Genomic DNA, 25,072 nt, shown 5'->3' with positions numbered 1-25,072 from the left:
TTTTTTTTTTTTTTTTTTTTGGGCAAAACTTTAACTAATCTTTTAATGCCAACTTTTGGTAGCAAGCTGGTGGCACCATTGTTATGGATGCTGATGCTACATCAACATTGCACAAGAATGGTGTGTCAGCAACAGATGATTCTTTTAAGTACATTTGGTTCCAGGTTTGTCCTATAATTTCAGAAAACTTGCATGTTGCACTTGAATTGTTCTATTGTTGGCGTAGAATTGATCAAGTTAGGGCAAATAGTGGTAAATGGATTTTACTTCAAATAATCCATTATTGAGAAATTACCTACAGGATCACGAGAGTGAACTAAAGGCAATCTACACTGGCTCCTCTTTCCTGAAAAGTTCAGCTGCTTGTGATAACGTGGGACTAGTATTGGAGTCTACAAGTTTCTATGCTGAGCAGGGTGGTCAGGTAATAGGTTTTCTTTTATATGTAATTTAGTTTGCTGATTGTTTTCATTTCTAATCATATGACTGGTGGCATGAAATTGCAGTCTTCATTTTTGTTCATCTTGGACATGCATATATACTTTGACCTTGCAGTAGCACCGTGAACACTATCATATCAGAACTGCATTCGTTTGACTTTATTTATCGGCTGACAAATACCATGATATAGTTATGATTGGTTTTGCAAACTATTTTCTGAAGTAGTTGTTNGAGGGCTGGATTTAATTTGCGTCACACTTTTGAACCTTTATCTTATTTTTTGTTCTGGGCTGTACTAACTCTTCGCTCTGAAGATTTGATAACAATTCACAGCTTCAATATTAATGACAGCTTTTTTTTTTTGTATATATTGTTTCCAATTGCACCATTGTTCAGTTTTAATGATGTTGGTTGGACATAATTCAGCATACCATTGTCTATAGGGAGCCTTTTTCTGAAAAAAAAAAACTTCGTTTGACCTGTTTGTCCTTACATTTTCTATGTTATATAGGTGAGTATAAGAACAGTTAGATTGATTATATATTTTCACGGCAGGGAATTGAGAAGTTTCGGAAAGCTGGGCAGGCGGTTCAGGGAAATACACTGAGTGGAGAGGTGCGTCTCTACTTATATATGTGATATATGTTAACTGTTGTAGTATATCCATCACTGTCTCTTCTCTTTGCAGGATGCTTTTGTGTTATGGGATACATATGGTTTCCCGATAGATTTGACTCAGGTACTTAAGTCATTCATATTTATTTCTGAAAGTTTGTGTTAATTTTTTTTAACTTCTATTCTCGCGTTTCAGTTAATGGCGGAAGAAAGAGGGTTGCTGGTTGATGTTGATGGTTTCAACAAAGCCATGGATGAGGCGAGGGAAAGATCAAGAAGTGCCCAGAATAAGGTGTTTCAATTTTCTTTATTTACTTTCTTATAGAGTCTTTGATAGAGTCTTGGATGCTAAGGTTATCTTTTAACTAATCTTTTTTTTTTTTTTTTGGGCAAAACTTCAACTAATCTTTTAATGCCAACTTTTGGTAGCAAGCTGGTGGCACCATTGTTATGGATGCTGATGCTACATCAACATTGCACAAGAATGGTGTGTCAGCAACAGATGATTCTTTTAAGTACATTTGGTTCCAGGTTTGTCCTATAATTTCAGAAAACTTGCATGTTGCACTTGAATTGTTCTATTGTTGGCGTAGAATTGATCAAGTTAGGGCAAATAGTGGTAAATGGATTTTACTTCAAATAATCCATTATTGAGAAATTACCTACAGGATCACGAGAGTGAACTAAAGGCAATCTACACTGGCTCCTCTTTCCTGAAAAGTTCAGCTGCTTGTGATAACGTGGGACTAGTATTGGAGTCTACAAGTTTCTATGCTGAGCAGGGTGGTCAGGTAATAGGTTTTCTTTTATATGTAATTTAGTTTGCTGATTGTTTTCATTTCTAATCATATGACTGGTGGCATGAAATTGCAGTCTTCATTTTTGTTCATCTTGGACATGCATATATACTTTGACCTTGCAGTAGCACCGTGAACACTATCATATCAGAACTGCATTCGTTTGACTTTATTTATCGGCTGACAAATACCATGATATAGTTATGATTGGTTTTGCAAACTATTTTCTGAAGTAGTTGTTGACAATGGCATATATAATTTAGAATTGATATCCATTAAGGTCCAGCTTTTGATTCATATGTATATAAAATCTGTGCCTCTTAACATTTTTGCTCTGGCAATAGATTTTTGACACGGGACTTATAGAAGGCTCATTTGGTACATTCAATGTATGCAATGTCCAAATATTTGGGGGCTTCGTTATTCATATTGGGTATCTTTCTGAAGCAACTGGAGAGGTATCTGTGGGGGATAAAGTGATTTGCAAGGTAACTCTCAGCGTCAAACAGTGTTTGTCTCATTCAACATATTTGGTACTATCTAAATTGTTTCCACCTTCTGATCCATGCGAAAGGTTGACTATGAGAGACGTAAACTCATCGCTCCTAATCATACTTGTACACATATGTTGAATTATGCCCTGAAGGTATCCAATTTCTATAATTTAAGTTACCTAGGCGGTGATTTACTATTTTTTTAATTGGTTCTCAAAACAATCATCTCCAATGAATTCAGGAAGTGCTGGGGGATCATATTGATCAGAAGGGATCAATAGTTCTTCCTGAAAAACTGCGATTTGATTTTTCCCACGGTACATTCTTCAATAAGTAATTTTTATTTTGATGTGGATGTGGATGGCACTATAATTGTCTGATGGGTTCCGTAATTTCGAGTAGGCAAGCCGGTTGCTCCTGAAGATTTGAGAAAGATCGAATTGATAGTGAATAAACAGATCAAGGATGAATTGGATGTATTTTCCAAGGAAGCAGTGCTTTCTGAAGCCAAGCGCATCAAAGGTCTAAGAGCAGTGTTTGGAGAAGTAAGCTGTCCATCAGATATCTTTCTATACCTTATTATTTTGGTTTCTGTGAATTGTTAAAATGTTCTCTCTTACTCTATTTAGGTCTACCCTGATCCTGTCAGAGTGGTGTCAATTGGGAGACAAGTTGAAGATCTCTTGGCTGATCCTGAAAACAATGAATGGTCATTGCTTTCTTCAGAATTTTGTGGAGGTCGGTTTCCAAGCTATTGTGACCAAGATATTACTTTCAGAATAGAATATTGAGATTGGGTTATTTTGAAAATTCCAGGAACCCACATAACAAACACCCGCGAAGCCAAAGCGTTTGCACTTCTATCGGAGGAGGGAATTGCTAAAGGTATTCGTAGGGTAACCGCTGTAACTACTGAATGTGCCTTTAAAGCATTGAATGCGGCTTCCTTACTTGAAAAAGAAGTAGAGGATGCGTCCGTGGCAGAGGGAAGTGCATTGGAAAAGGTAATTGACTAAGACAATATCTTAACTTGAATAAGACAATATCTTAACTTGAATTCATGTAAAACTTATGTGTTCATATTTGCAAATTTACAGAAAGTTTCTGCTTTGAAAAGCCAAGTAGACACGGCAGTTATACCAGCAGCTAAAAAGGCAGATATCAGGGCTAAGATTGCTTCGCTTCAGGTTATAAGCTCTTCCAGTCCTACAGTCCGCTACTTTGTCTAGATTTCGGTGTGGTTTTCTGATCAGAGGAATATTGAAATGGCAATTATTGTTTTTCAACTTTGCAGAACGAAGTAAAAAAAGCTCAGAAGAGAATAGCGGAACAAAACCTGAAGAAATCTGTCAAAGTAGCAACAGAGGCGGCGGAGTCTGCAGCATCAATTGGGAAGACTTTCTGCATAATCCAGCTAGATGTGGGTCTTGATGCAGCAGCTGTGCGAGAGGCGGTTTCAAAAGTCATGGAAAAGAAGGTAATCCGCATTTTCTTACAGCATCACTTGTACCATCTATTCATAGAAATCAAGAAAGTTAAATGAAGGTTTTTTGATGAACCTTGCAGGGAATGTCGATAATGGTGTTCAGCACAGATGAAGGCACAAACAAGGCGGTTGTGTGTGCAGGAGTCCCAGACAAATCAGATCAGTTCAAGCAGCTAGACGTCGCAGAATGGTTGACAACTGCATTGGGTCCTCTAAAAGGCCGATGCGGGAAAGGGAAAGGTGGTCTTGCATCAGGACAGGTACGAGTCCTTTTCTCTTTAGTCTCCAATGCAGTATCCTCCACAAAGAGATCTCAACCTTTTCTCTTTAGTCTCCAATGCAGTATCCTCCACAAAGAGATCTCAATCTTTAACATGTTGTTTTGGTTTCAGGGAACGGATGCTTCCCAGGTGCAGGCGGCTTTGGATATGGCTGAATCATTTGCATCAATGAAACTCAACTGATTTGGTCGAAGTTCTGTATGGGTAGGGTAACCTCTACCTAGTTGATTTAATTGTATACCGTTTTATACATGTTCAAGAATCTCTTGATGTTATCAGTTGTGATGGAATTTGTGGTATCAGTCAAAGTGATCTATTGATGTATTCACTTGTGAGACTGTCAGTTTGAGTTCAAATGGTATGGCTGCAGACATGCGATTCAGAATTTGGTTAAGTAGATTTATGGGCTGGTCGGTTTTAGTTGCCATCTGAAAATAGAAGCATAAAGCTGGCTGGTTAAAACTGAATTGCACACAGTTCTAGAAACAGTGATATTTTTACTCGTACATGAAAGACTCACTCGTAATGTCTACTGTCACAGATGTAACATGGACATGTAAGGAAATGAAAGAAAAATAGTTCTATAAATAAGGTCTGTAAATATCTCAAAAGTTGAAGATTTTGATGTGTTTTACCCAATTTTTGATTAAAAATAAATAATAAAAGTAAATATTTTTTATATAAGAGGGCCAAAGGAGAATAAAAGTTGAACTTTTAGGGCAGAGGATAAACTGACTCTAGGACGTGTATTGGCTAGATATGGTTTTTTTATGTAACTTATATTTGTTTTCCGTTTAGATTTATGCTTTCAGGTGGAGAGCACACTTGAAATTAATATATATATATATATATACACATATATATATATATACATATATATATATATCTATGTCATTTTCTAAATTTGTAGCCTAACAACAACCAATGAGAAATTGATGCAAATAAGTTGAGTTTTTATTTTAATAACATAAGTGAAAAGTAACACGAAAATAAATTATAACGATTTTTTAAAATACTGTAAAACCTCTATAAATTAATAATGTTGGGAGCAAGACATTTTATTAATTTATAGTGAATAATTATTATTTTATAGTGTAAATTAATAATTATTAATTGATAGTTATCTTTTATATGTTTAATTTTTTAAAAGTTATGAATTGAGACAATTTTTGCAAAATAAGATTAGAATTTTGGATGTTGTAAATTTTATGGTATTGGAATTGAATTTAAAATAATTAAAAAATATTATTGACAATGAATTACAAATATTATAGACAAATTCACATATACAAATGACATAAATATTCAAATTTATGAATAATACTATCAATTATCGTATTTTAATAGTCTATCAAACAATCAAAATGTAAATGATGTATATTTAGAAGCTGAAAACTTTAAAAAGTTTTAGCTGTTTTATGAAATGTTATAGAATATTTTATATCATTATAGTTTGAAAATACAACATAACAATTGTTTTATAAATATGAATTTACGAGAAATATACTTTACTATATCAGCATATATATATATATGTAAATTTACATGATTATGAATTTATGATATTATTGAGATCATATTTTACATCGAAATTTCAAAAAAATATATTTTTTATTATCTTATCGAATTGTGTTATTTTTTACATTTTCTCAACTTGGAACTAACAAAATTTATTAGTTTATAGTGTTTATTAATTTATAGAGTATTACTTTATAGTTTTTTATATTTTCTCAACTTGGAACTAACAAAATTTATTAGTTTATAGTGTTTATTAATTTATAGAGTATTACTTTATAGAGTATTAATTTATAGAGGTTTTACCATATGTGTACGAACTTAACCCGGATTGTCTCATAGTTAAAAGTTTACTCTATGACCTTTATGTTCAAATTTATGGTTATTAACCAATTGGTTTAATGGATATGCGGTGTGATGTTGGTTGGCTCAGAAATTTTTACCGATACTACAACCCAAAAAAACATAATATAATTGAGGCTCCAAAATTTGTAATAATATTGATAAACAAAACTAAAGATATTATAAATTAATATAACAATATTGCATGTAATCAGGGCCGGTCGAACTAAAATGATGGTCCAAAGCGGAAAATTTTTCTTGAGCATTTTATAATTTACGGTATTGAAAATAACATATTTTTAACTAAAAAAAATCCTACAAAAAAAACAAACAATAAAATAGCAAATCTTTAAAAAAACAAAAAAACTGCTTAATTTTCTTAAATATATCTCTCTTAAAAATAAATTTCATAATGGAAAAGAGAATATTCTGTTGCGAGACTTGGGGGAGGTAGTGCGTTACCTTACCACAAAAAACAATTTTAAAAGACTCGTTTTTTTGTGGTTTAGATAACAACTAGATAACTCTGCTAAGCTTTCTCTATCTGTAAATAAAACAGAGTAAGATTTGTTGTGGTTCATAAATAGTTTTGGTTCAATCTAGTTGTTATCTAAACCACAAAATGTACCTCTTAGTTTCTTGTGTTCTTAAATAGATTTCGTGAGTTCATATGGACCTGACTCTTAGTTTCTCACTTCCGGAAACTAATTCTTTCACTAACTTCTCAAGACTCTGCCCTAACCCGACAAGATTATGCTCAGCAACATATGAAAACGACGGCCTCTGTTCTCTTTGACTATCAGACAAACTTAAACCTTCTCCGCCCATAGCTTCCTTTATACCATAATTTAGCATACTTGATGTTATCTTAAAAAGCCTGGAGGTGATCTCTCTAAACTCTGAGCCAACACTATGAAGTGAAACAGCCTCGTTCAATATTTACACAAGCCTCCTAAACACCCTTGTCATCCCTTTTTGTTTCCTTGATTCTGCTTTGAGGAAAAATGCCTCGAGGATATCCTCTGTATCATAGGAAGCTTCTCTAATGCCTGCAACCCAGTTACGCACTCTCTCGCTTTTATGCTGCTTCTCATCTGCATCTTTCAAAAAGCACTTCAAACGCTTCAGTTCGTCTTGCAGCTGCTTCACTTGCTCACTTATACCGAACAAGAACAACGGTTCTTCCAAGAGAAACTCCCCTAGCTTCTGCACTGTAACAGAAACAACAGCTTCTGCCATTTTCTGTTCTAGTGATTCTCCCGAATCTCTACGTCTTACACTAGAAAGTAGTTAATTATGCATTAACTTCATGACACAAGAGTCCAAGTCAACTCAATCATAACATTCGTTGTCTCTTTCTGAACTATTCAACTGAGCATCATGTGAACACAATTATATGGTACATCTACCAAACGACTTGTTGAATTGTTCTTTTGTGCTCATCCATAAACCACCACATCCACATATTCATCCATCAGAATTTAGTGGGAGACTTCAAAAGTCTTCGCTATCTCCTACAACGTTAAGTTTCATTTTCCTTCTCACCTTTAACTGCAGAAGCTGCAATAAGGAAAATGGGCTTCTCTGCCTTCTGATTAAACAAAAGAGCTTACTCATAATTAAACAAGTGCAATATGCACGAAAACTATAAGACAAAAAGGAGGCCAGAAAAGGCATCGAGAGAATCTTATATTTTTATAACCATGAAACATCGCTTACATGTAGTACATCAAAATTTCTACTACGCAGTTTGTTGACAGGAGACAGAGAGAGACAACTTTAACAGACAACTCTTATTATATTGTCGTAGTACTTTATTATTAATGTGCAATAAGAAGAACAGGCCATAATCTCGAAATTGGTGTACATTGGACGTGGACTAAATGATGACTATGAACAATATAATACGCCTCCCTTTTCTATCCGCATCTGAAAGAACTAAGAACAGATATGCAAAAACGTTCTTACATGTACACCTAAGAACTATTGTAGATCTTACACTTGTCTGTTCCAGCACAAACCAGACACTCGTCAGCATCACCTTCAACATGGCTCAAGCAATGTTGAATTCTGTCGTTCACAACGTCCTGCAGAAAGAAATATTAGCAGATTACTGAAGATAGAGAGCCAAAAGAAGTACAGATCTCTTGTGAAGATTAAACATCAGAAGATCGACTATCAAAATTTCAAAGGGGAAAAGGTGTCATTCACTAATGCAAGAGGGTGCTCACATCCCTTAGGCTTAAAGTATGATTTATCTCTTACCATGAGGAGATTATGAAGGCCGAGAGGTGCAGTTATGAGGTATGAGATGCCAGAGAACTCCTTTGCAGCATCAGCCGTCAACGAGGGAATGTCCTAATTATATAAAGGTCATAGTCTCACTAGGCCAGTAACGTACATCCTCCAATGATCCCAGAGATAAAAGAAAAAAAAGCTTCACGAAAACAGAAAAATGGAGATGCACAAAGCCATACCTTATGCCAATGTCTTCCAGGAAAAAGAAAAAATGGGCTCACAACCACACGTTTTGCCCCTTTTTGTACACACAAACTGAATGCATCTTTTATAGATGGCTCAGCCAGTTCCTGGTGTGAAGTGTGAACATCAGAAAACAGCAACCAGAATTGGAAAGTGAGAAGCAATCAAATGCCAGCTTCATCTAAGGCCTCAATTCAAATAGATTACGCTAAAATCTACCAAGAAACTGAAATCAGATTTTATCAAACTCACGGGTATGGTTCATACATACAAGTGAATACAGTCAAGTAAACTATTTGAAAGGAAGAATTTACTAGCGGTTCCAGTTCCATCAAAAAAAATTCCAGGTCTTACTGCAATTTATAAGGTACACTATACTTATGGCATGAAATGGAAGCAAAACGGAGCCAATTTATAAGAACAAAGCTAATCCTCTTTCATTATTCACAATAAGGTGAGAGCTTTAGGAAAGAAATTACCATATGAGCAGGCTCCACAATTGGGTACCCAGTTTTGTCTTTGAACATTTTCACAAACTCCTCTGAAACATAGAAAAAAACCACACAATTACACAAACTCATACAAGCTAAAAGGAAGTAATGTATATATATAACAAAAGTGAAACAACGAAGAAGATGAAGAAGAGGAGAAAGGAACAGAAACAAAAGTCTAACCAAGCATAAGATTGGATTCACGGCGACGAGAACCGTGATCAACAATTATAATCCCATCTGCATCACCGATTCCATTTCTGAGCGACCCTTCGTTCTCAAAGCTCCCAAAACATGGTGATCCTCTTCTTCTCCTTCCTCGTTGGGATTGAAATTTCTCGACTTTTAAGGAAACTGGCAAAGCCCATGACCGATTCGGTCGTGTGATTTGACAAGATGAAGATGAGACACGATTATCCGCTCTGAGATTGCAACGAAAACAAATCGAAGAAATAAATCACTAAGAAGAAAGCAAAACAACAGAAGAAAACTATATAAGGGTATGTATAGAGGAAAGTGATAAAGAACCTTTGGGAGGCGATGCCGTAAGAGAGGTTCACCAAGAACTGCGACTGAGTCGTCATCTTCGCCGCCATGGACTGTTTTGCTGCTGTTAAACTGATTTAATTTGTCGGAACGACTCGATGGCGATGGCGGAATCGGGAAAGTGAAAAAGAAAAGATTCGTTAATTTTCTTACCGAACCGGTCGGTCGGACCAGTCAACCCGGGACCAGATTATTATTTCAGTCCGGCTTTATCACCAAAGGTTCAAAACATACAAAAGTTTTGTAATTAAACCCACCCCCTCTTTTTACAATTTACATGATGGAGAACTTAATGATTAGTCATTAGTGTGACCTCTTCATTACCATCTAGCTGTTCAGGACAATTATCCAGCATACAGTATAGATTATAGAGTGCTAAAGTTTGGACTACAAGTAGAGATTTCTATCAAAATAATTATCATCTTAAATCTAAATAGAGAAAAAAAAAAAACTATGAAAATTCATGAAAAAGACTTCCGATCATGATTCAGTGGGAATAAAACAACAGTTTCTTAGCTATATATTATGTTCTATCAACATCATGTGTGTGTCTAATCTAAATAGAGATGCTATATAGTGTTCTATCAACATCATGTGTGTGTCTAATTAGTAAAATCGATGTTGAATTACATCACTTACAAAAAATGTTGTAAATCTTACATCATTTTTACTAAATTGATTTCAAATATTTGCATCATTTTTTAAAACTAATGTACAATATTTATATTATTTAAAAACTGATGTTAAAATTGATATTATAATAAATATTTTTGTCTGTAGTAATATTTAATTAGGTAACAACCCGAACTATATGCGGGATAAATCGACTCAAACAAAATTATTACAAGTAAAATTATTATTTGAAATTTAAGGTGTCATAATAATAATTTTACACATAATTTTATTTATTTATTCAACTTTATATTTAATTATTTTGTGTAAAAATATATTTCATCCGTGAAATGTGGAAAATAATGTTAACCATTGTGATAATTGTGATAATATTATTTATTTTTAAGATTATTGTAATAATTAATTTTTAATATATACTCTCTCTGTTTCATAAAAAGTGTCATTTTAGAATTTTATTTCCGTTTCACAAAGAATGTCATTTTACATTTCCAATGCACTATTTTATATTTTTAATGCATCTTTTTCATTAGATTTTCTAGTTTTACCATTAACCTATGACTAAATTAACCCATTAAACATTTATTAAATAAGAGCATATATGTATATTTTAATATTTCTTAATTTGTGTGAAATGTGTCAAAATGACACTTATTGTGAAACAGAGGGCGTACTTGAATAGTCATCAAATTTTTTAAAATCGGAGAATAAGTTTTGTATTTCAAAAAGTTAAATAGATGAATAAATTTTTTAATAGTTTATGAAATGTAATTTACTTTAAATAATTAAATATGTTATGAAGCTGATAATTAAATTATTAACTATATTTTCTTTTTTTAATAGTTGATGAAGTCTTTCATTTTAAAAAATAATAGAAAGAAACAATACCTTATACTAACTCCATTTCAAAATATAGGATGTTTTAGTGAAAACACGCATATTAAAAAATAGTTACTTTTAAAAAGTTTAATCTAAAAGTTGCATAGAAAGTTGGAAAAATCCTATATTATGAAACAAAAATACTTCTCTAAACATCCTATATTATGAAACGGAGGGAGTATATTCTAATGACACATTTATGTAAATAATAATGAAATAAATATTTCTATATATATTTTAATGGCACATTTAATAAATCAAAAGACTTATTTTTGTAAATATGTTTATCTTGAGGTGATTAATTGCAATTATATTTCCAGCGACGACACATCAGCATTTTCAACAAAATGTTTCTCTATTAATATATAGGGGATTATTTATAACTTTTAATTGTTTTTAATATATTCATTTATTTACAATTAATATTTAAGAGATAAGTCTAATTAAACGGTAACTAGAATCTTTAAAATAAATTAACTTGATAAAAAAAACTCATTTAATTACCTGATTTTAAGGCTTAATAAATGGAACCAGTTAACTTAGAAATAGGCAAACTAATTTGGTATTTATAGAAAAGATGGTCTTCATCACAACTTAAGAAGTATCAGATGTGGGATACCAGAACTTTTTCTTTACAAACAAAAAATGCTTTTACTTTTAGCAATAATTAGCAACTACACTTTAGTTTCTTTACTCTCGCATTGATTACCGAAGGGATTATTCCAACCAAAATAAATAATACGGTCAATGATCAATTCATCATACAATTTACTTGATAATAATGAATAAAAAATCCTTAATAATCCAAGGAAAATAAAAATACAGCTAGGTTTGCTTTTTTAGTTGATGATCTGCTATAGTTTTTGATCGATGAACTTTTTTCAAAATTTATCTTTTAATCACGTTTATTTTTAAAAAATATATGTATATGTAATTTTAAAAAGATATTAATATAATTTATTTAACATCAGTTTACCTTGATTTACTTGAGGAATCTCTATATATTACAAATTTTGTGCATGATCCACTATTGGAGGTAGATCCATGGTGTATTTAATCGAATTTTGAAAAACTCAAAAAAAAAATGAAACAAGTTGTATTTAATCGAATTAAATTTTAGAGGAGTTAATGAGTAGAAAAAATATAACAACACTTGGTGATTTATCCACTCTATGAGTGGACACAAGATAATTTTAGACCTTTTTATGTATCATTGTTTTTATTTAGTTTTAGTATTAAGGGAATTCTCACAAAAAAATAAAAATTGATTTCTAAATTTAGCACATTATCCCCAAATATCCAAAAATAATATCATATTCCAAAAATATCACTTAAGTTTTGAAGTAGATTAGAGAAGAAAGTATCATAATCAAGTGTTTCTTCTAGGATCTCGTTTGGATTCTGAAACGAACTAGGATTATCATTTGGGCTACCGTTCATGGATCTTATGACATCACTTATTTACTCAAGTGCTATGATGGAGAAATTTTATCGGTGACTTCAGAGAGGTTTTCTAAACTGGTGGCTTGGGAGAGGTCGTGTTTTGCCTTATTGGTATCCAAGAAGAGCTCTCACCAACATTAGTCATCTTGTGAGGGTAAAACTCACCGACCCCTTTTGTATTTTAACCAGTTGGATTGGTCTGCTTTTGCTTATTCTTATAGATTGCTTCATTGACTTAGGAGGATTCTGATAGTTACTGATATGGTTTATTTAAAAGCATTGTTGCTTCATTTTATACACAATAATTTTATATGTAGTTACTAAATTTTAAAATGACATTAAAAAAATGTCTTTAAATCAGTTATTAACCACTATAAAACATGATAAACATAGATTCACTCATATTAGAAAATTTTTAAAATTATTATTATATATATATATATATCAATTTGTAATAATTATTTTTAGTATTTGTTAATTTTGGTATAATAAATAACCATACCAAAAAATGTTGACACAAGTGTAGGTTTTAACAAGCACATCATTTCTATAAAAAAATTTGAGATTTATATTTTAGTAGAAAAAACAAAATCATTCTTTGATGTTATTGTTAATAAAAAATTAAAGAACAATATTTTATTTTAACAAAATTTCAGAAATAAAAAATAAAAAATTATTATGCATTCAACTACGCATTGTGTGGACTAATACCTAGTTACGAAAAAACTATTAGTTCACGGCATGAAGCATACGGTTAAAAAATTGGAGACATCTAAATCATAAGATAATGCAAATGCAATGGAAAATAATTTATATAATTATCTAGTTTTACCATGATATTTATACAAGATGGTTTAGAGTTTTAGTATGAAATTATAATGGTCAAGTCATGAATGATAGAGTTCATGGACAAAATATCCCAAAATGGTTTTGGTATGATCACTACAATGGTAGTAGATCAATTTCCAATTCTTAAAAGATTTCCTAGTTCATGTAGATTTTTTGGTGGGAATAATTAATTTATAGTTTTAAAATCCCCTGATATCAATTGATTTAGATAATTTTTCAAATCATGTTTTATGCATCTTGGTAAGTGATGTGAGACCAAAATCTTCAGTATACAAGCATGAGCAAGTTAATTAAGAGATCATAGAGGTCGGTATTAAGAAAAATATCATGGTAAAAAGTCTTTAATTGTATTTGCATTTTTAAAAAAAAAATTATATGTTGTTTGTGTTGTTACACCAGAACAATAGTCGTTTTATGCTTTCTTGTTCGTATTATTAAGAAAAGAAACAAAAAAAAAATTATTAAAGACAACAAATTTGAACTTGGTATTAATATTGTTGTGGTAAAGTGAGGAGATAATGTAAATAGGAAATAAAACTCGTCTCAGTTCATAAGCATGATGCACCCAAAGGTTAATTTAAGAGAGTGAGTAGTAGAGCTTCCAACTTGAAATACACACTTAATTCTAGTCGCTTGTAAAGATAAAATTTCTATTGATTTTGATTATCTCACTCGTTGATAATCTTTGGGTTTTGGAATTTTTGGAGTAACGATTTTTGAAATGTAACAGACTGCCAGGAAGGTAAACTAACTGTAATTGAAATGTAGTAAAATTCTTTTTTTCCTAATCGCTGTTGTAGGGTGATAACAAATAAAAATGGTTCACATTTTAAATGGGCCCATTTGAAAGTGTAAACAACGCCACGTCACGAAACCAAAGCCCAGAGTTCGAAACCTACGAAGATCTCTCTCATGTTCTTCTTCCTCCAACTCTGAGATGGAATTAGCAAAAACCAATTTTGTTCGATCTCTGTGTTGAAGCTCAAGCTAAGGTAACGAAACACTACAAGACCTACCTTGAATTAGGTTTTTCTTTTTCTGGATTCACTATGCCGCCGTGTATTCTTTTCCTCTTTCTGCATTGATTTTAAATGAAGGTGTTTTTTTTTTTGGCAACGATCTTGGAACTGAGGAAAGTAACTTGCGATGTATACAAGAATAATAAGGAGAAAGCAGAGATGGGGTTTTGTATTGCAGCAAGACAAATGCTCAGCGAGGCCAGTGATTCGTGACCACCACACCGGTTCCCAATCTTATAGATCCACCACAACTATACTTTCAAATCATCTGGAAATAAACTATTATTCTCATTCTCCTGGTGCCATTGTTGCCTCTAGAGACTATTCTTGGAACAGCCAACTGCGTCGGTTTTGTTCTGAAGGTGATGGAAGGAATGCTAGTGAGGATAGCCGTTTCCCTTCGAGTAAAGAAAAGACAGGGAATGAGAAAAATGTGTTTGGTGCTGAGCCTTTTGATTCTCACGCTCAGCTTGGAGAACAAGACCAAATTGAATGGCTCAACAATGAGAAGCTTGCTAGTGAAAGCAAAAAGGAGTCACCTTTCCTTAATAAACGAGAAAGATTGAAGAATGACTTCTTGCGGAGGATTCAACCTTGGGATACTATACAGCTCTCTTGGGAGTCTTTCCCTTACTACGTTCAGTAATAACCAAAGACTGTCTTTTCCTTGTGGGATTTATCGTGTCACTTTCCTTTTGGCTAATATGTTCTGTTTTCATCCAGTGAACACACAAAAGATACTCTGGTGGAATGTGTGAGCTCACATATTAAACAAAAACATATGGCGTCCAGGTATGGTGCTCGTTTAGGTTCTTCAAGTGGGAGAATATTGCTCCAGAGTGTTCCAGGTTTGTTTTTTACTAGAGAGTGCATTATATTGCAGTGTTTAATTTCCTTGTTCTTTTATATATCAAAGCTATTTTAAGTGGTGAGGAAATAAGTTCCAATAACTATCTGATTATACAGGCACTGAGCTCTACCGAGAGAGGTTGGTACGAGCACTTGCCCGAGATACACAAGTTCCCCTATTGGTTCTTGACAGCAGCGTTCTTGCACCTTACGTGAGATTCTGATGTCTATTTGCTATGAACATGATCCTTCCTTCTTTCTGTTTCATGATTGTGAGAGTTATATTTGTCGATTCTGATCAGGATTCTGCTGATGACTACAATGAAGAGTCTGAATCAGATGATGACATTGCAGAATCAGATCAGTGCACTTCAGAGTCAGAAGCTGAGGAAGAAACCGATGCAAACAATGATGAGACGAGTAGCAATGAAGCGAAGGTAGAAGGAACTGACGATGAAGAAAGATATTTGGAGATTTCTAAGGAAGTCCTCAAGAAACTTGGAGCTGACATAGAGGATATCGAGAAGGTATGATCTTCTTATGTGGCTTTATAGATCTACCATGATAATTGCATTCCCTTTCCTATGGACAATGTGATTTTTTTGTTACCTTGTCATATAATTTTTCCATTTTCTTATACTATTTATTTTCAATGGACTTTTTATCGGTAAACTACACATGCTTCGAAAAGGAGTCGCTATGCATGCCTTTTGGTTGCTGTTTCATTGATCTACATGATGACTGCTACATCATTCTTTTGTTTCTAATCAATAGAATTTGGAAATGCTGTACATGTCCTTATCTGCTCTACATTGTGGCAGAGAATGTCAGAACAACTATATGGCTCTAGTGAGGTGTCAGAAGCTGCAGTTGATCATTATGATAAAGCCAAGCGGCCTCTTAAGAAAGGTAGCCAACTCTTACCATGTTCACCTTGCTATTTGCATCAAATGATGTCTGTTTAGCTGGTTGGATAGTATTGTATCGAGATGTTCTTTATAATATATCCCATTTTCTCAATGGGCACGGCATGTTTGAATAGCTTTGTATCTAGTTATATTTTTCTTTCTGTTGTATTTCATTACTAGCCTTTAACTTTTTCCCTTTTCCTTTTCATTCCAAATTTTTAATCCTTTCCACGTTTTTGCAGGAGACCAAGTAAAGTATGTTGGGTCTCCTAAGAAGGACGAAGCAAAGCATAGGTAATTTACTGATTTACTTCTGTGTGGATCTGTTTTCCCTTTATTTGTGCTAAAATATTTTAAATGTTTGCCTGGATATAGCTCTACTGGAATGGGGTTCTTTGCAAGATATCTAACACATGTTGGGAAATTGGCATATATATGGCAGAAAAATAGATGTTTAACTTTTGCATAATGTTGGAGAAACGATGTTTGATGTCTTCATTTTCATGTGATCCCTTTCGTAGCATGGTTTGTGTTAGCGCTCACGTCCCAATGTAGCATGTTTTATCATAAAAATTTGTTTCTCTGGTGATCTAGTAAATCCCTTCAGCCATAGGTTAGGTTTGTTGTTCTTCTTTCATATGTTCATTCACCCCTAGGACTGAGCAAAATTGGCGTTCCATTTTCATTTTCAGTTAATGGTGGCATCGCCGTTTCCTATATTGATATTATTTTCTCCATGTGCATGGATATAATATATACTTTTATTGATCTATTTTAGTTGTCTAAAATACGCATTGAGTGTCTACAATTGGTTATGAACCCTTTTTATTCTAGAAACAAGTCCAGGATAGACCTAAATATTTGGAATAAGGCATCAAAGGCTTCATACTGCAATATCTAGGAGTTGAGAAATTTTCCAGAACCTAGAGTTATGATTTCATCCTTATCTTTTGTTGGCTTGTAAATTGATCGCAGGGTCGTATTGGGGAGGATTTCTACATCTGATGGTCAAAAAAGTGCTTTTACCGTTATTCCTGGCAGGTGGGTTGGTAAGTCATCTAGCGTGAAAATTTGATAAATGTCTTGTTGGATTTTAGGTATTATCTTTCTTTTCCAAGGTTTTTTCCTTTTTCATATTGCTTCTACTTCAAGGGGTCGGAAACACCATTCGCTGTCCATAGGGGGAACTGGGTGCAGGAATTGCCTTCTTTTTCTTATTTGAGTTTAAGTCTTGAATTTCTTATATTTCTGACCGCTTATCAGAGATGTAGTTAATAATTTAGTTACGAAATTAGTCTATCTTTTAAAGTTTATCCTTCTTATCCCATAGTCTAGCACTCTAGCTTTCCTCAGAATTTGTATCTTTTCGTTTGTTGATTGCTTCTGTTTTAATGTGACTACATGCTTTGTTATTTTACCTGTCCAGTTGTGTAAGCTTGTGAAGGGTTGACAACTGGTAGTAGAACCTTTTGCACTATGAAAAAAGTTTGGGAATAAAATGAGAGATTTTGAAATATCATCTTAAATTCAGGCAATTAAATATCATCTACGTTACTGTGGTGTGATATTATTTGAGTCTATGGCTCTTGGTCTGCCTAGTGGTGTTGATAGTAATTTTCTCATCAGCTAACAGTTGATAAGTTGGATCTGCCTTTTCAATTCATCGGGGATTTGGGTTTGAATAGTTCAGGCATAGCACTGGATGTGATGTGAGGCAAACTTCTGTTACAACTGTTGCCTTCTGATGTATTCGTTAGTTCCTCTCAGTATCAGATTTTTTTTCTAGAAATGTTTCTTTCTAGATGTACAACACCATTCACAATTTTCCCAATCAACATTATCATTTTGTTAATTGATAAACTGAATCTTGTTTGGTGTTGAATATCATCATCACATTCCCTTCTTTCATGATATTGGTATTTCTAATGACAGTATGCCATCTACGATTTTTGTAATTTGACTTGCCTGAAAGTGGGGAATTTTATTCTGTGCACTCACTCCTTTTGCAACATTTATCGAACTCAGAATTGAGATTTTTAACCAGATTGTATAAACTTTCAGGCCATTATCTAGTGGACAGCGTGGAGAGGTGTATGAGGTGAGTGGGAACCGTGTTGCTGTCATATTTGATTGTGGTGATGATAAAACTACAGAGGGAAGTGAGAAAAAGCCAGCAGAGCAGCCCCAGATGTTACCTATCCACTGGGTTGATGGTATAATTGCTTCTTAATATTCAGATCGTTTATTTGTGAATCTAGAGAATTACTTGCTATATATAAAGAGGCTTGATTTAAACGTAGCTAAGCAAAAATTATTTTATTACGCAGTGAAGGACCTCAAGTACGATTTGGATATGCAGGCAGTAGATGGCTACATTGCTATGGATGCTTTAAATGAGGTATATTTTGGAAGTTGGGACCTATTAAATTGGCTGTTTTTGTTGGCTTTACTCCCTGTGCTAAATTCAGTTATCAAGGGGTCTTTTGAGTTCAATTGGTGTGCTGAAAACTGTGACCAAATTCTAGCAGCATAAACATTCAAAACTTTAAAGATCATGAAGGTTCTTTTATTCCTATACTGTGGATGCCTTTATGTATTTTTATTTATGAAAAGTATATTCTGGATTGTCGTCTACAGTTATTCCATTATTTTCCTGTCATTGTAGGTTTTGCAATCCATTCAACCACTAATAGTCTATTTTCCAGACACTTCGCAGTGGTTGTCTAGAGCTGTGCCTAAAACGAGACGAAAAGAATTTGTAGACAAAGTTCAGGAAATGTTTAATAAACTATCAGGTCCGATTGTTATGATATGTGGGCAGAACAAGATAGAAACAGGCTCAAAAGAAAGAGAGAAACTTGTAAGCCTCTTTATAACTCACTCCCTTGTCATTGGTTTTTGTTCAGCCTTTGTTTCCTTTTAGTGATTGAACAAGTTACTTTTTACTGAAAACAGACGATGGTACACCCAAACTTTAGCCGACTTGCTAAGCTGGTAAGTTAAACATTAAAATAGCCTTTTATTGATATTTATTCATGGTGCACTTTTTGCATGAATAGCGGAGATTCTTTTTTATCCCTCTGTTGTCCCTTGATTAACAAAAGTCTAATGGGAACTTCTAAGTTTTACAACATTTTACTTATATATTTGCAACATGTTTAAGACTGTAAATGTGGATTCACAATGTCATTCTCCTTCATATGACTTTTTTGTTTGTGGGTCTGCATTTTAAAATGACATCCCTTGCGCTGTCATGCTCGTCTTGATATTATTAACTCAATAAAAAATTTCTTGTTGCCTTTGTTTGTTGCAGCCTCTTCCCTTGAAGTGCCTAACAGAGGGATTAACAAGAAGGAAAAAATCAGAGGAGAATGAGATATATAAGCTTTTCACTAATGTTATGCACCTACATCCTCCAAAGGTTTGCCTGATGTCTTAGGAAATTTTTTAGTAAATTAATAGTGAACTTTAAATAATGAACGAGGAGGCGGAGATATGTTGTTCTACCTAGGCGAGATAGCATAGACTAGTCTGACTATGTCGCTTTGACAATATCTCTTTCTCAAAGTCTCTTTAGAAGGTACAAGTTCATCTGTGAGTCTGTGACCCATGTGTGCTTTTGCAAAGTTCCTTTGCCACGTGCTATCCTATTTTACAGAGGATAAGCTACTTCCATAGTTCCACTAGCTGTTTGTTCAAGTATACATGTTAAGGGTAAGGGGCATATATCAACTTGATTCCTTCCTGTAAAATGTTGGTGTAGGAGGAAGATACCCTCAGACTATTCAACAAACAACTAGGAGAAGATAGGAGAATTGTGATATCGCGGAGCAATATAAATGAGTTACTAAAGGTACGTGGATCTAAAATAAAATGCCAATGGGAACACATAGTTGAATGTGCGATATTCTCACTAATAGTTTTATCCCTTAATGTACTCTTTCCCAGGCACTTGAAGAACATGAGTTATTATGCACAGACTTATATCAAGTGAACACCGATGGGGTGATATTGACAAAGCAAAGTGCGTAACTCAGGATGAAAATACTTGGTTTGTTTTGTAGTAATAGTTGCTAATAGAGAATTCAAGCACTTCTTTGTCTGTACTGGTGAATCCTCTCTATCATGTACAGTGGCAGTTCTTCTTATGCCTGAAGGCTAGAATCGGGCTGTTGGATACTAATGCGAAACATTTGAGAATAGGAGCTACCTATGAGCACACCCTTAGATCCTCTATTCTCCCTTTTATTTAATCTTCTAATTAGATTTAGTTGAGATTGGAAACAGTTCTTGTGCTTGACGTTTGATATCTGCTGCTTTTTTTCCGCTGTTGCAACATTTGACTTTTGCCCTTTTTTTCTAGAATTAAAATATCTATATGATGAAGAAGAGACCTCAGAAACTTGTGGCTTTGTTTTTGCAGAAGCAGAAAAAGTTCTTGGCTGGGCCAAAAATCACTATTTAGTTTCTTGTCCTGACCCATTGGTAAAAGGAGGTCGCTTATCTCTGCCTCGTGAAAGGTACATATGACAGTGGCTATATCTTGTGGATCTGTAATTTTATTTATTTTTAACTTATTACGTTTTATCCGTTTTTTTCAAGCCTTGAAATATCAATTGGGAGGTTAAGAAAATTAGAAGATAATTCCCTGAAGCCCTCACAAAACTTGAAGGTTACTTTCCTACCTTGGATTATGGTATATGGATTTTGAGTACTTTTGAGTAACAATGATGTTAAAAGACAATGTATTGCAGAATCTTGCTAAGGATGAGTATGAAAGAAATTTTGTCTCGGCTGTGGTTGCTCCTGGAGAAATAGGCGTCAAATTTGAAGATGTTGGGGCGCTCGAAGACGTGAAAAAAGCATTAAATGAGCTGGTTATTCTCCCCATGAGAAGGCCAGAGCTTTTCTCCCGTGGAAATCTCTTGCGGGTATTGCATTTTGTTTGGGACAAATTTTTTCTAGGTCAGGTACTTCTGTTCATCTTGGCTGATATTCCTGATGACACGACCTTTTTCAGCCCTGTAAAGGAATACTGCTTTTCGGTCCTCCTGGAACGGGTAAGACGCTCCTCGCCAAGGCACTTGCAACAGAAGCTGGAGCAAACTTCATTAGCATAACGGGCTCAACACTTACATCAAAGGTAAATGGACTTATGTCGTATAACAGTGTTTTTTTGTCTATTTGTATGCATGTTACATTTAATAATCAACCTTAACGATTATGCATCATCCCTAGGGCCTGTCTTGATACACTTGTCTTTTAGGGAAATGTAGTAATTAGAATGCCATAAATGATTTTTGATACCCCGATTTTTCTCTGCGTGGTAACTTATACTCGGATCTGACTCTGTTCCTTGTTCGGTATAGTGGTTCGGAGATGCAGAGAAGCTCACTAAGGCTCTCTTTTCCTTTGCCACCAAGCTAGCACCTGTAATTATTTTTGTTGATGAGGTGAGAATTTTTGTAACTAGGATACATTTTCTTTATTATGTCCGGGATTGATGATGAGTAAATATGTGACTGACCAGGATTTTTGTTTGTTTGATAGATCGACAGTCTTTTAGGTGCTCGTGGTGGCTCATCCGAGCACGAAGCTACCAGAAGAATGAGAAATGAGTTCATGGCAGCTTGGGACGGGCTCAGGTCAAAAGACAGCGAAAAAATCCTCATTCTCGGTGCAACCAACCGTCCCTTTGATCTTGATGATGCTGTGATTCGTCGTCTACCAAGACGGTAACATCTGATTTGACTTGCATTTCCATTTGTGAAGATTGTAGTTTGTACTTTCTCGTCTAATTGAAAGCTTTTTATTTCCTATGAGGATTGTAGGATATATGTCGACTTACCAGATGCCGAAAACAGGTCAAAGATACTGAAAATATTTCTAACTCCAGAGAATCTTGAATCTGGTTTCCAGTTCGACAAACTTGCAAAGGAAACTGAAGGTTACTCTGGTAGTGATCTGAAGGTTGGTATCCGTTTTTTTAATTCCCAGCTTGCGACGGCACTTGTAAGTTCTTTCTTTATTCTTATTCATTTCTTTTTGTGGGTATTATTGCAGAATCTATGCATTGCTGCTGCGTACAGGCCTGTTCAAGAACTGTTACAAGAAGAACAAAAGGTCCAGAATCTGCATTAAAAATATAGACTGCTTACTTTCGTAGCTGTTTTGCTTGATTCTTTTCCTCGTTTGAATCTTTAGGGTGCGAGAGCGGAAGAGTCTCCTGGTCTACGGTCGCTCTGTTTGGATGACTTCGTTCAGTCTAAAGCTAAGGTAATTTAGTAGTAAAAAATATAAATACTTGGAGATTTTGCGTTTTTGCCTTTTGCATTATCGGTGATTGATATAAACCACAAAGATATGATTGTTATCATTTGTATGGGTGATGTGATTTTGCAGGTGAGCCCATCTGTGGCCTACGACGCGACGACAATGAACGAGCTGAGAAAATGGAACTCACAGTATGGTGAAGGAGGGAGCAGGACTAAGTCTCCGTTTGGTTTTTGAAGAAAAATGTTAGTTTTGGTAGATCAGAGTGTTTCCATCTGTCTTTATCATATTGTAACCATCTGTTTTTTTACAATAATTTTACTTCTCTTATTATTTTTCTAATAGTTTCCAACTTTCCCGACCACTACGTTTTCATGATGAATCTGATTCCAGTGGTTAGAAACTTTGCTCATGTAGCACCAATCCGTCGGCTTGTTGTTCTAGCGAGAACCATTCCCACCTTCCACCGGTTTGTTATGAGAACACTTTCCACCTTCCATCAGTTTGCTTTGTCACCGGTGAGAAACCTTCCCACCTTCCACCGGTTTGCTTCGTCACTGATGAGACCCATCACATGCTGCTCCTTCTCTAGAATCCTGAAGCTTATTTCTCTCTCGTACTATTGTTGGATACAGTTCAAACCTCCCATATTCCCCACCTTTTGGGGCCGAATGTTTCAAAGTCGCCATCAAATTTTTCAGTATCGCCACCCAACACCTTTTCGAAATGGGCTTGATCTTTGTACTGTTTTTCATGGGTCTCGCAAGTCCATCAAAAATATTTAGTTGCAGCCCAGTATCTTTGATGTCGTCTACATTATTCTCAATCGACAAAAATCATTTTCTCCTTAGTGTGGAGAGACCTATTTCATCGCCTTTCTTCCTTGTCCAGAGATCTATTTCATCATCTTCCTCCTCTATGGATAGAACCATACCACCTCCATTCTCCTTTGTGGGGAATGATATGATAAAAAAGTTTTCTTTCAAATGGTGATTGGTTCATTAGCATATTCTAATCCATTTACCATCATCTGTCACCTGGTAACTAAGAGTATGGCTACAAAGTTGTTTGTTCACAGAATTAGAAACAACACAAAATTTTCTTTTCCTATAGCACATTGCAATTTTGGCCTGACAGAAGTTGAAAATTTTCCTCCTATCCATCAAAGTCAATTTGGGTATAAGTACATTTTCAAAAATGTACACGGATATATATATGTCTTTCGATTCAAGTTGTTCAGTTAAGATGAATTAGTTGTAAATAGATCTTTGGTGATTCGATCCTTTTCCTTGTCTTTTGTTGCACAAGCACAGACTTTGACGAGCTCAAGGCTTGACAGTTTCTCTAGGAAATGTTTCATTTTCTCTAGCTCCGCAATTGTTCCTACGTACTCAGTTATCTTCAATACTTTAACAGGACATGATCCGTATTCTCCTTCGAATTTAAAAACGGGCAATGGACCCTGAAACAAGGAGAAAGATTAGAGATTTGAGTTTGTCCAATAAAACATTCGGGGTCTCTCGGTTATACCTTGATGATGAGAGTATGTAGATTTGGAGATTTTTTTACAAGTATTGTAAAATATTTCCAGTGGTAGCTATAAAAACGAGTTGTAATAGTTAAACGAATCAGGTTGCTGAACACTGGGATTGCTTCACGGAAATGATAGAACATCTGATCAAACAAAATAAAAATAAAAAAAATCAACTAGTCAATAGTCATCAAACAATTGCATTCTTCGGATCCAAAAACCTCAAGAAACGTTTTCATAGGTCACAAGATTTAGATTCTAGGTTCAAAGATAAGGATTTTGCAATAATGTGTGTGTACATGGAAAGAAAAAAAAGAAGATAATTCTTTACCTCTGAAGTACGAATAGATGATATCTCCAAGACCTCAACATTTCTTAACCCCTTAATCAGATTTGTTGGATTGCTAATATCAAAACGAGGACAATAAAGATCAAGCTTAGCTTCGACAAGGGATTCAAGATTTACATTCGGATACTCTCTTGGAACTACACCAGTGTATTCTAAGTAGGCAAGACTCGGAGTATCGAAACTCATGACCGAATTATTAAACCTATACTCTTAATAGTAAGTTTCTTAAGGGTTAAAGAAGACATGGTGCGNTTAGTTGCAAGAGAAATATGATCGAATAATTGTTTTGTTTTTGTTTTTTTTGGGGTTTTGAGACACAGTGCAATGTCCAATTTTGTTATTTCCGTTTTAACTTTGGGGTGGGGGGGGGGNATTTCTTAACCCCTTAATCAGATTTGTTGGATTGCTAATATCAAAACGAGGACAATAAAGATCAAGCTTAGCTTCGACAAGGGATTCAAGATTTACATTCGGATACTCTCTTGGAACTACACCAGTGTATTCTAAGTAGGCAAGACTCGGAGTATCGAAACTCATGACCGAATTATTAAACCTATACTCTTAATAGTAAGTTTCTTAAGGGTTAAAGAAGACATGGTGCGACACCATTCACCGTTCTGCCAGCTCCCATCACAAATGGTCAACTCCTCAAGCACAGGGCAAGCAGTAAGAAGCTCTTCCAAAGAAAAATTACTATGAAAATACACCGTATCAAGATAGAGAGTCTTAAGTGATGGAAGATAAACAACCTCAGGACTCATTGCATAAAATAATTTTCCTAGTTTCAGCTCAACCATTGTCTTGCTAGTGAAGATCTCAAGAGGCACTAAAATCACTTCTCCAGAAGTGATTA

The 25,072-nt window shown here is 34.5% G+C and overlaps 4 protein-coding genes and 1 pseudogene across 6 annotated transcripts in view; 3 read left to right on the top strand and 2 right to left on the bottom strand.

Annotated features, from left to right (window-relative positions):
- The window catches only part of LOC104744007 (alanine--tRNA ligase-like), a 7,880-nt gene extending 3,381 nt beyond the window's left edge, over window positions 1–4,499 (top strand). Inside the window, exons 8-24 of the mRNA XM_010465036.2 lie at window positions 63–164; window positions 302–424; window positions 973–1,056; window positions 1,130–1,180; window positions 1,253–1,348; window positions 1,486–1,587; window positions 1,725–1,847; window positions 2,198–2,341; window positions 2,428–2,499; window positions 2,589–2,664; window positions 2,750–2,892; window positions 2,977–3,085; window positions 3,164–3,351; window positions 3,445–3,534; window positions 3,642–3,824; window positions 3,914–4,093; window positions 4,226–4,499. Of these exons, the coding sequence (XP_010463338.1) occupies window positions 63–164; window positions 302–424; window positions 973–1,056; window positions 1,130–1,180; window positions 1,253–1,348; window positions 1,486–1,587; window positions 1,725–1,847; window positions 2,198–2,341; window positions 2,428–2,499; window positions 2,589–2,664; window positions 2,750–2,892; window positions 2,977–3,085; window positions 3,164–3,351; window positions 3,445–3,534; window positions 3,642–3,824; window positions 3,914–4,093; window positions 4,226–4,297 (1,938 nt within the window). The 3' untranslated portion in view covers window positions 4,298–4,499. The remainder of the gene's footprint in view (window positions 1–62; window positions 165–301; window positions 425–972; window positions 1,057–1,129; window positions 1,181–1,252; window positions 1,349–1,485; window positions 1,588–1,724; window positions 1,848–2,197; window positions 2,342–2,427; window positions 2,500–2,588; window positions 2,665–2,749; window positions 2,893–2,976; window positions 3,086–3,163; window positions 3,352–3,444; window positions 3,535–3,641; window positions 3,825–3,913; window positions 4,094–4,225) is intronic.
- On the top strand, window positions 23–608 carry LOC104742551 (alanine--tRNA ligase-like). Its single transcript, XM_010463567.2, has 3 exons — window positions 23–164; window positions 302–424; window positions 507–608. Exons 1-3 carry the CDS (start codon window positions 84–86, stop codon window positions 564–566), a joined length of 264 nt encoding a protein of 87 aa, XP_010461869.1. The 5' UTR covers window positions 23–83; the 3' UTR covers window positions 567–608.
- On the bottom strand, window positions 7,742–9,795 carry LOC104742549 (sirohydrochlorin ferrochelatase, chloroplastic). Of its 2 annotated transcripts, none has more exons than XM_010463565.2 (6): window positions 9,472–9,795; window positions 9,127–9,374; window positions 8,932–8,993; window positions 8,449–8,559; window positions 8,237–8,329; window positions 7,742–8,058 (listed from the first exon to the last, which is right to left on the bottom strand). In XM_010463565.2, the coding sequence occupies exons 1-6, from the start codon at window positions 9,537–9,539 to the stop codon at window positions 7,948–7,950; spliced, it is 693 nt and encodes a 230-aa protein (XP_010461867.1). In that variant the 5' UTR covers window positions 9,540–9,795; the 3' UTR covers window positions 7,742–7,947. The 2 variants fall into 2 exon arrangements, with proteins under 2 accessions (XP_010461867.1, XP_010461868.1); XM_010463566.2 differs by having other exon boundaries at window positions 9,127–9,365; window positions 9,472–9,780.
- Window positions 14,161–22,721, top strand: LOC104742548. 2 transcript variants are annotated; one of them, XM_010463564.2, is made up of 26 exons: window positions 14,161–14,282; window positions 14,428–14,951; window positions 15,033–15,157; window positions 15,276–15,370; window positions 15,461–15,685; window positions 15,980–16,067; window positions 16,309–16,360; window positions 17,042–17,107; window positions 18,128–18,279; window positions 18,394–18,464; window positions 18,732–18,926; window positions 19,022–19,060; window positions 19,380–19,487; window positions 19,830–19,919; window positions 20,015–20,090; window positions 20,490–20,586; window positions 20,669–20,738; window positions 20,821–20,997; window positions 21,087–21,209; window positions 21,436–21,519; window positions 21,617–21,801; window positions 21,898–22,036; window positions 22,130–22,189; window positions 22,271–22,342; window positions 22,469–22,584; window positions 22,685–22,721. In XM_010463564.2, the coding sequence occupies exons 2-25, from the start codon at window positions 14,437–14,439 to the stop codon at window positions 22,574–22,576; spliced, it is 3,012 nt and encodes a 1,003-aa protein (XP_010461866.1). In that variant the 5' UTR covers window positions 14,161–14,282; window positions 14,428–14,436; the 3' UTR covers window positions 22,577–22,584; window positions 22,685–22,721. The 2 variants fall into 2 exon arrangements, with proteins under 2 accessions (XP_010461866.1, XP_010461865.1); XM_010463563.2 differs by having other exon boundaries at window positions 22,469–22,721.
- Window positions 23,864–25,072, bottom strand: part of LOC109128790 — a 4,666-nt pseudogene continuing 3,457 nt past the window's right edge.

This window comes from Camelina sativa, chromosome 14, assembly GCF_000633955.1.
Source record: "Camelina sativa cultivar DH55 chromosome 14, Cs, whole genome shotgun sequence".
NCBI lineage: Eukaryota > Viridiplantae > Streptophyta > Magnoliopsida > Brassicales > Brassicaceae > Camelina > Camelina sativa.
This window is presented reverse-complemented; position numbering and strand designations above follow the sequence as displayed.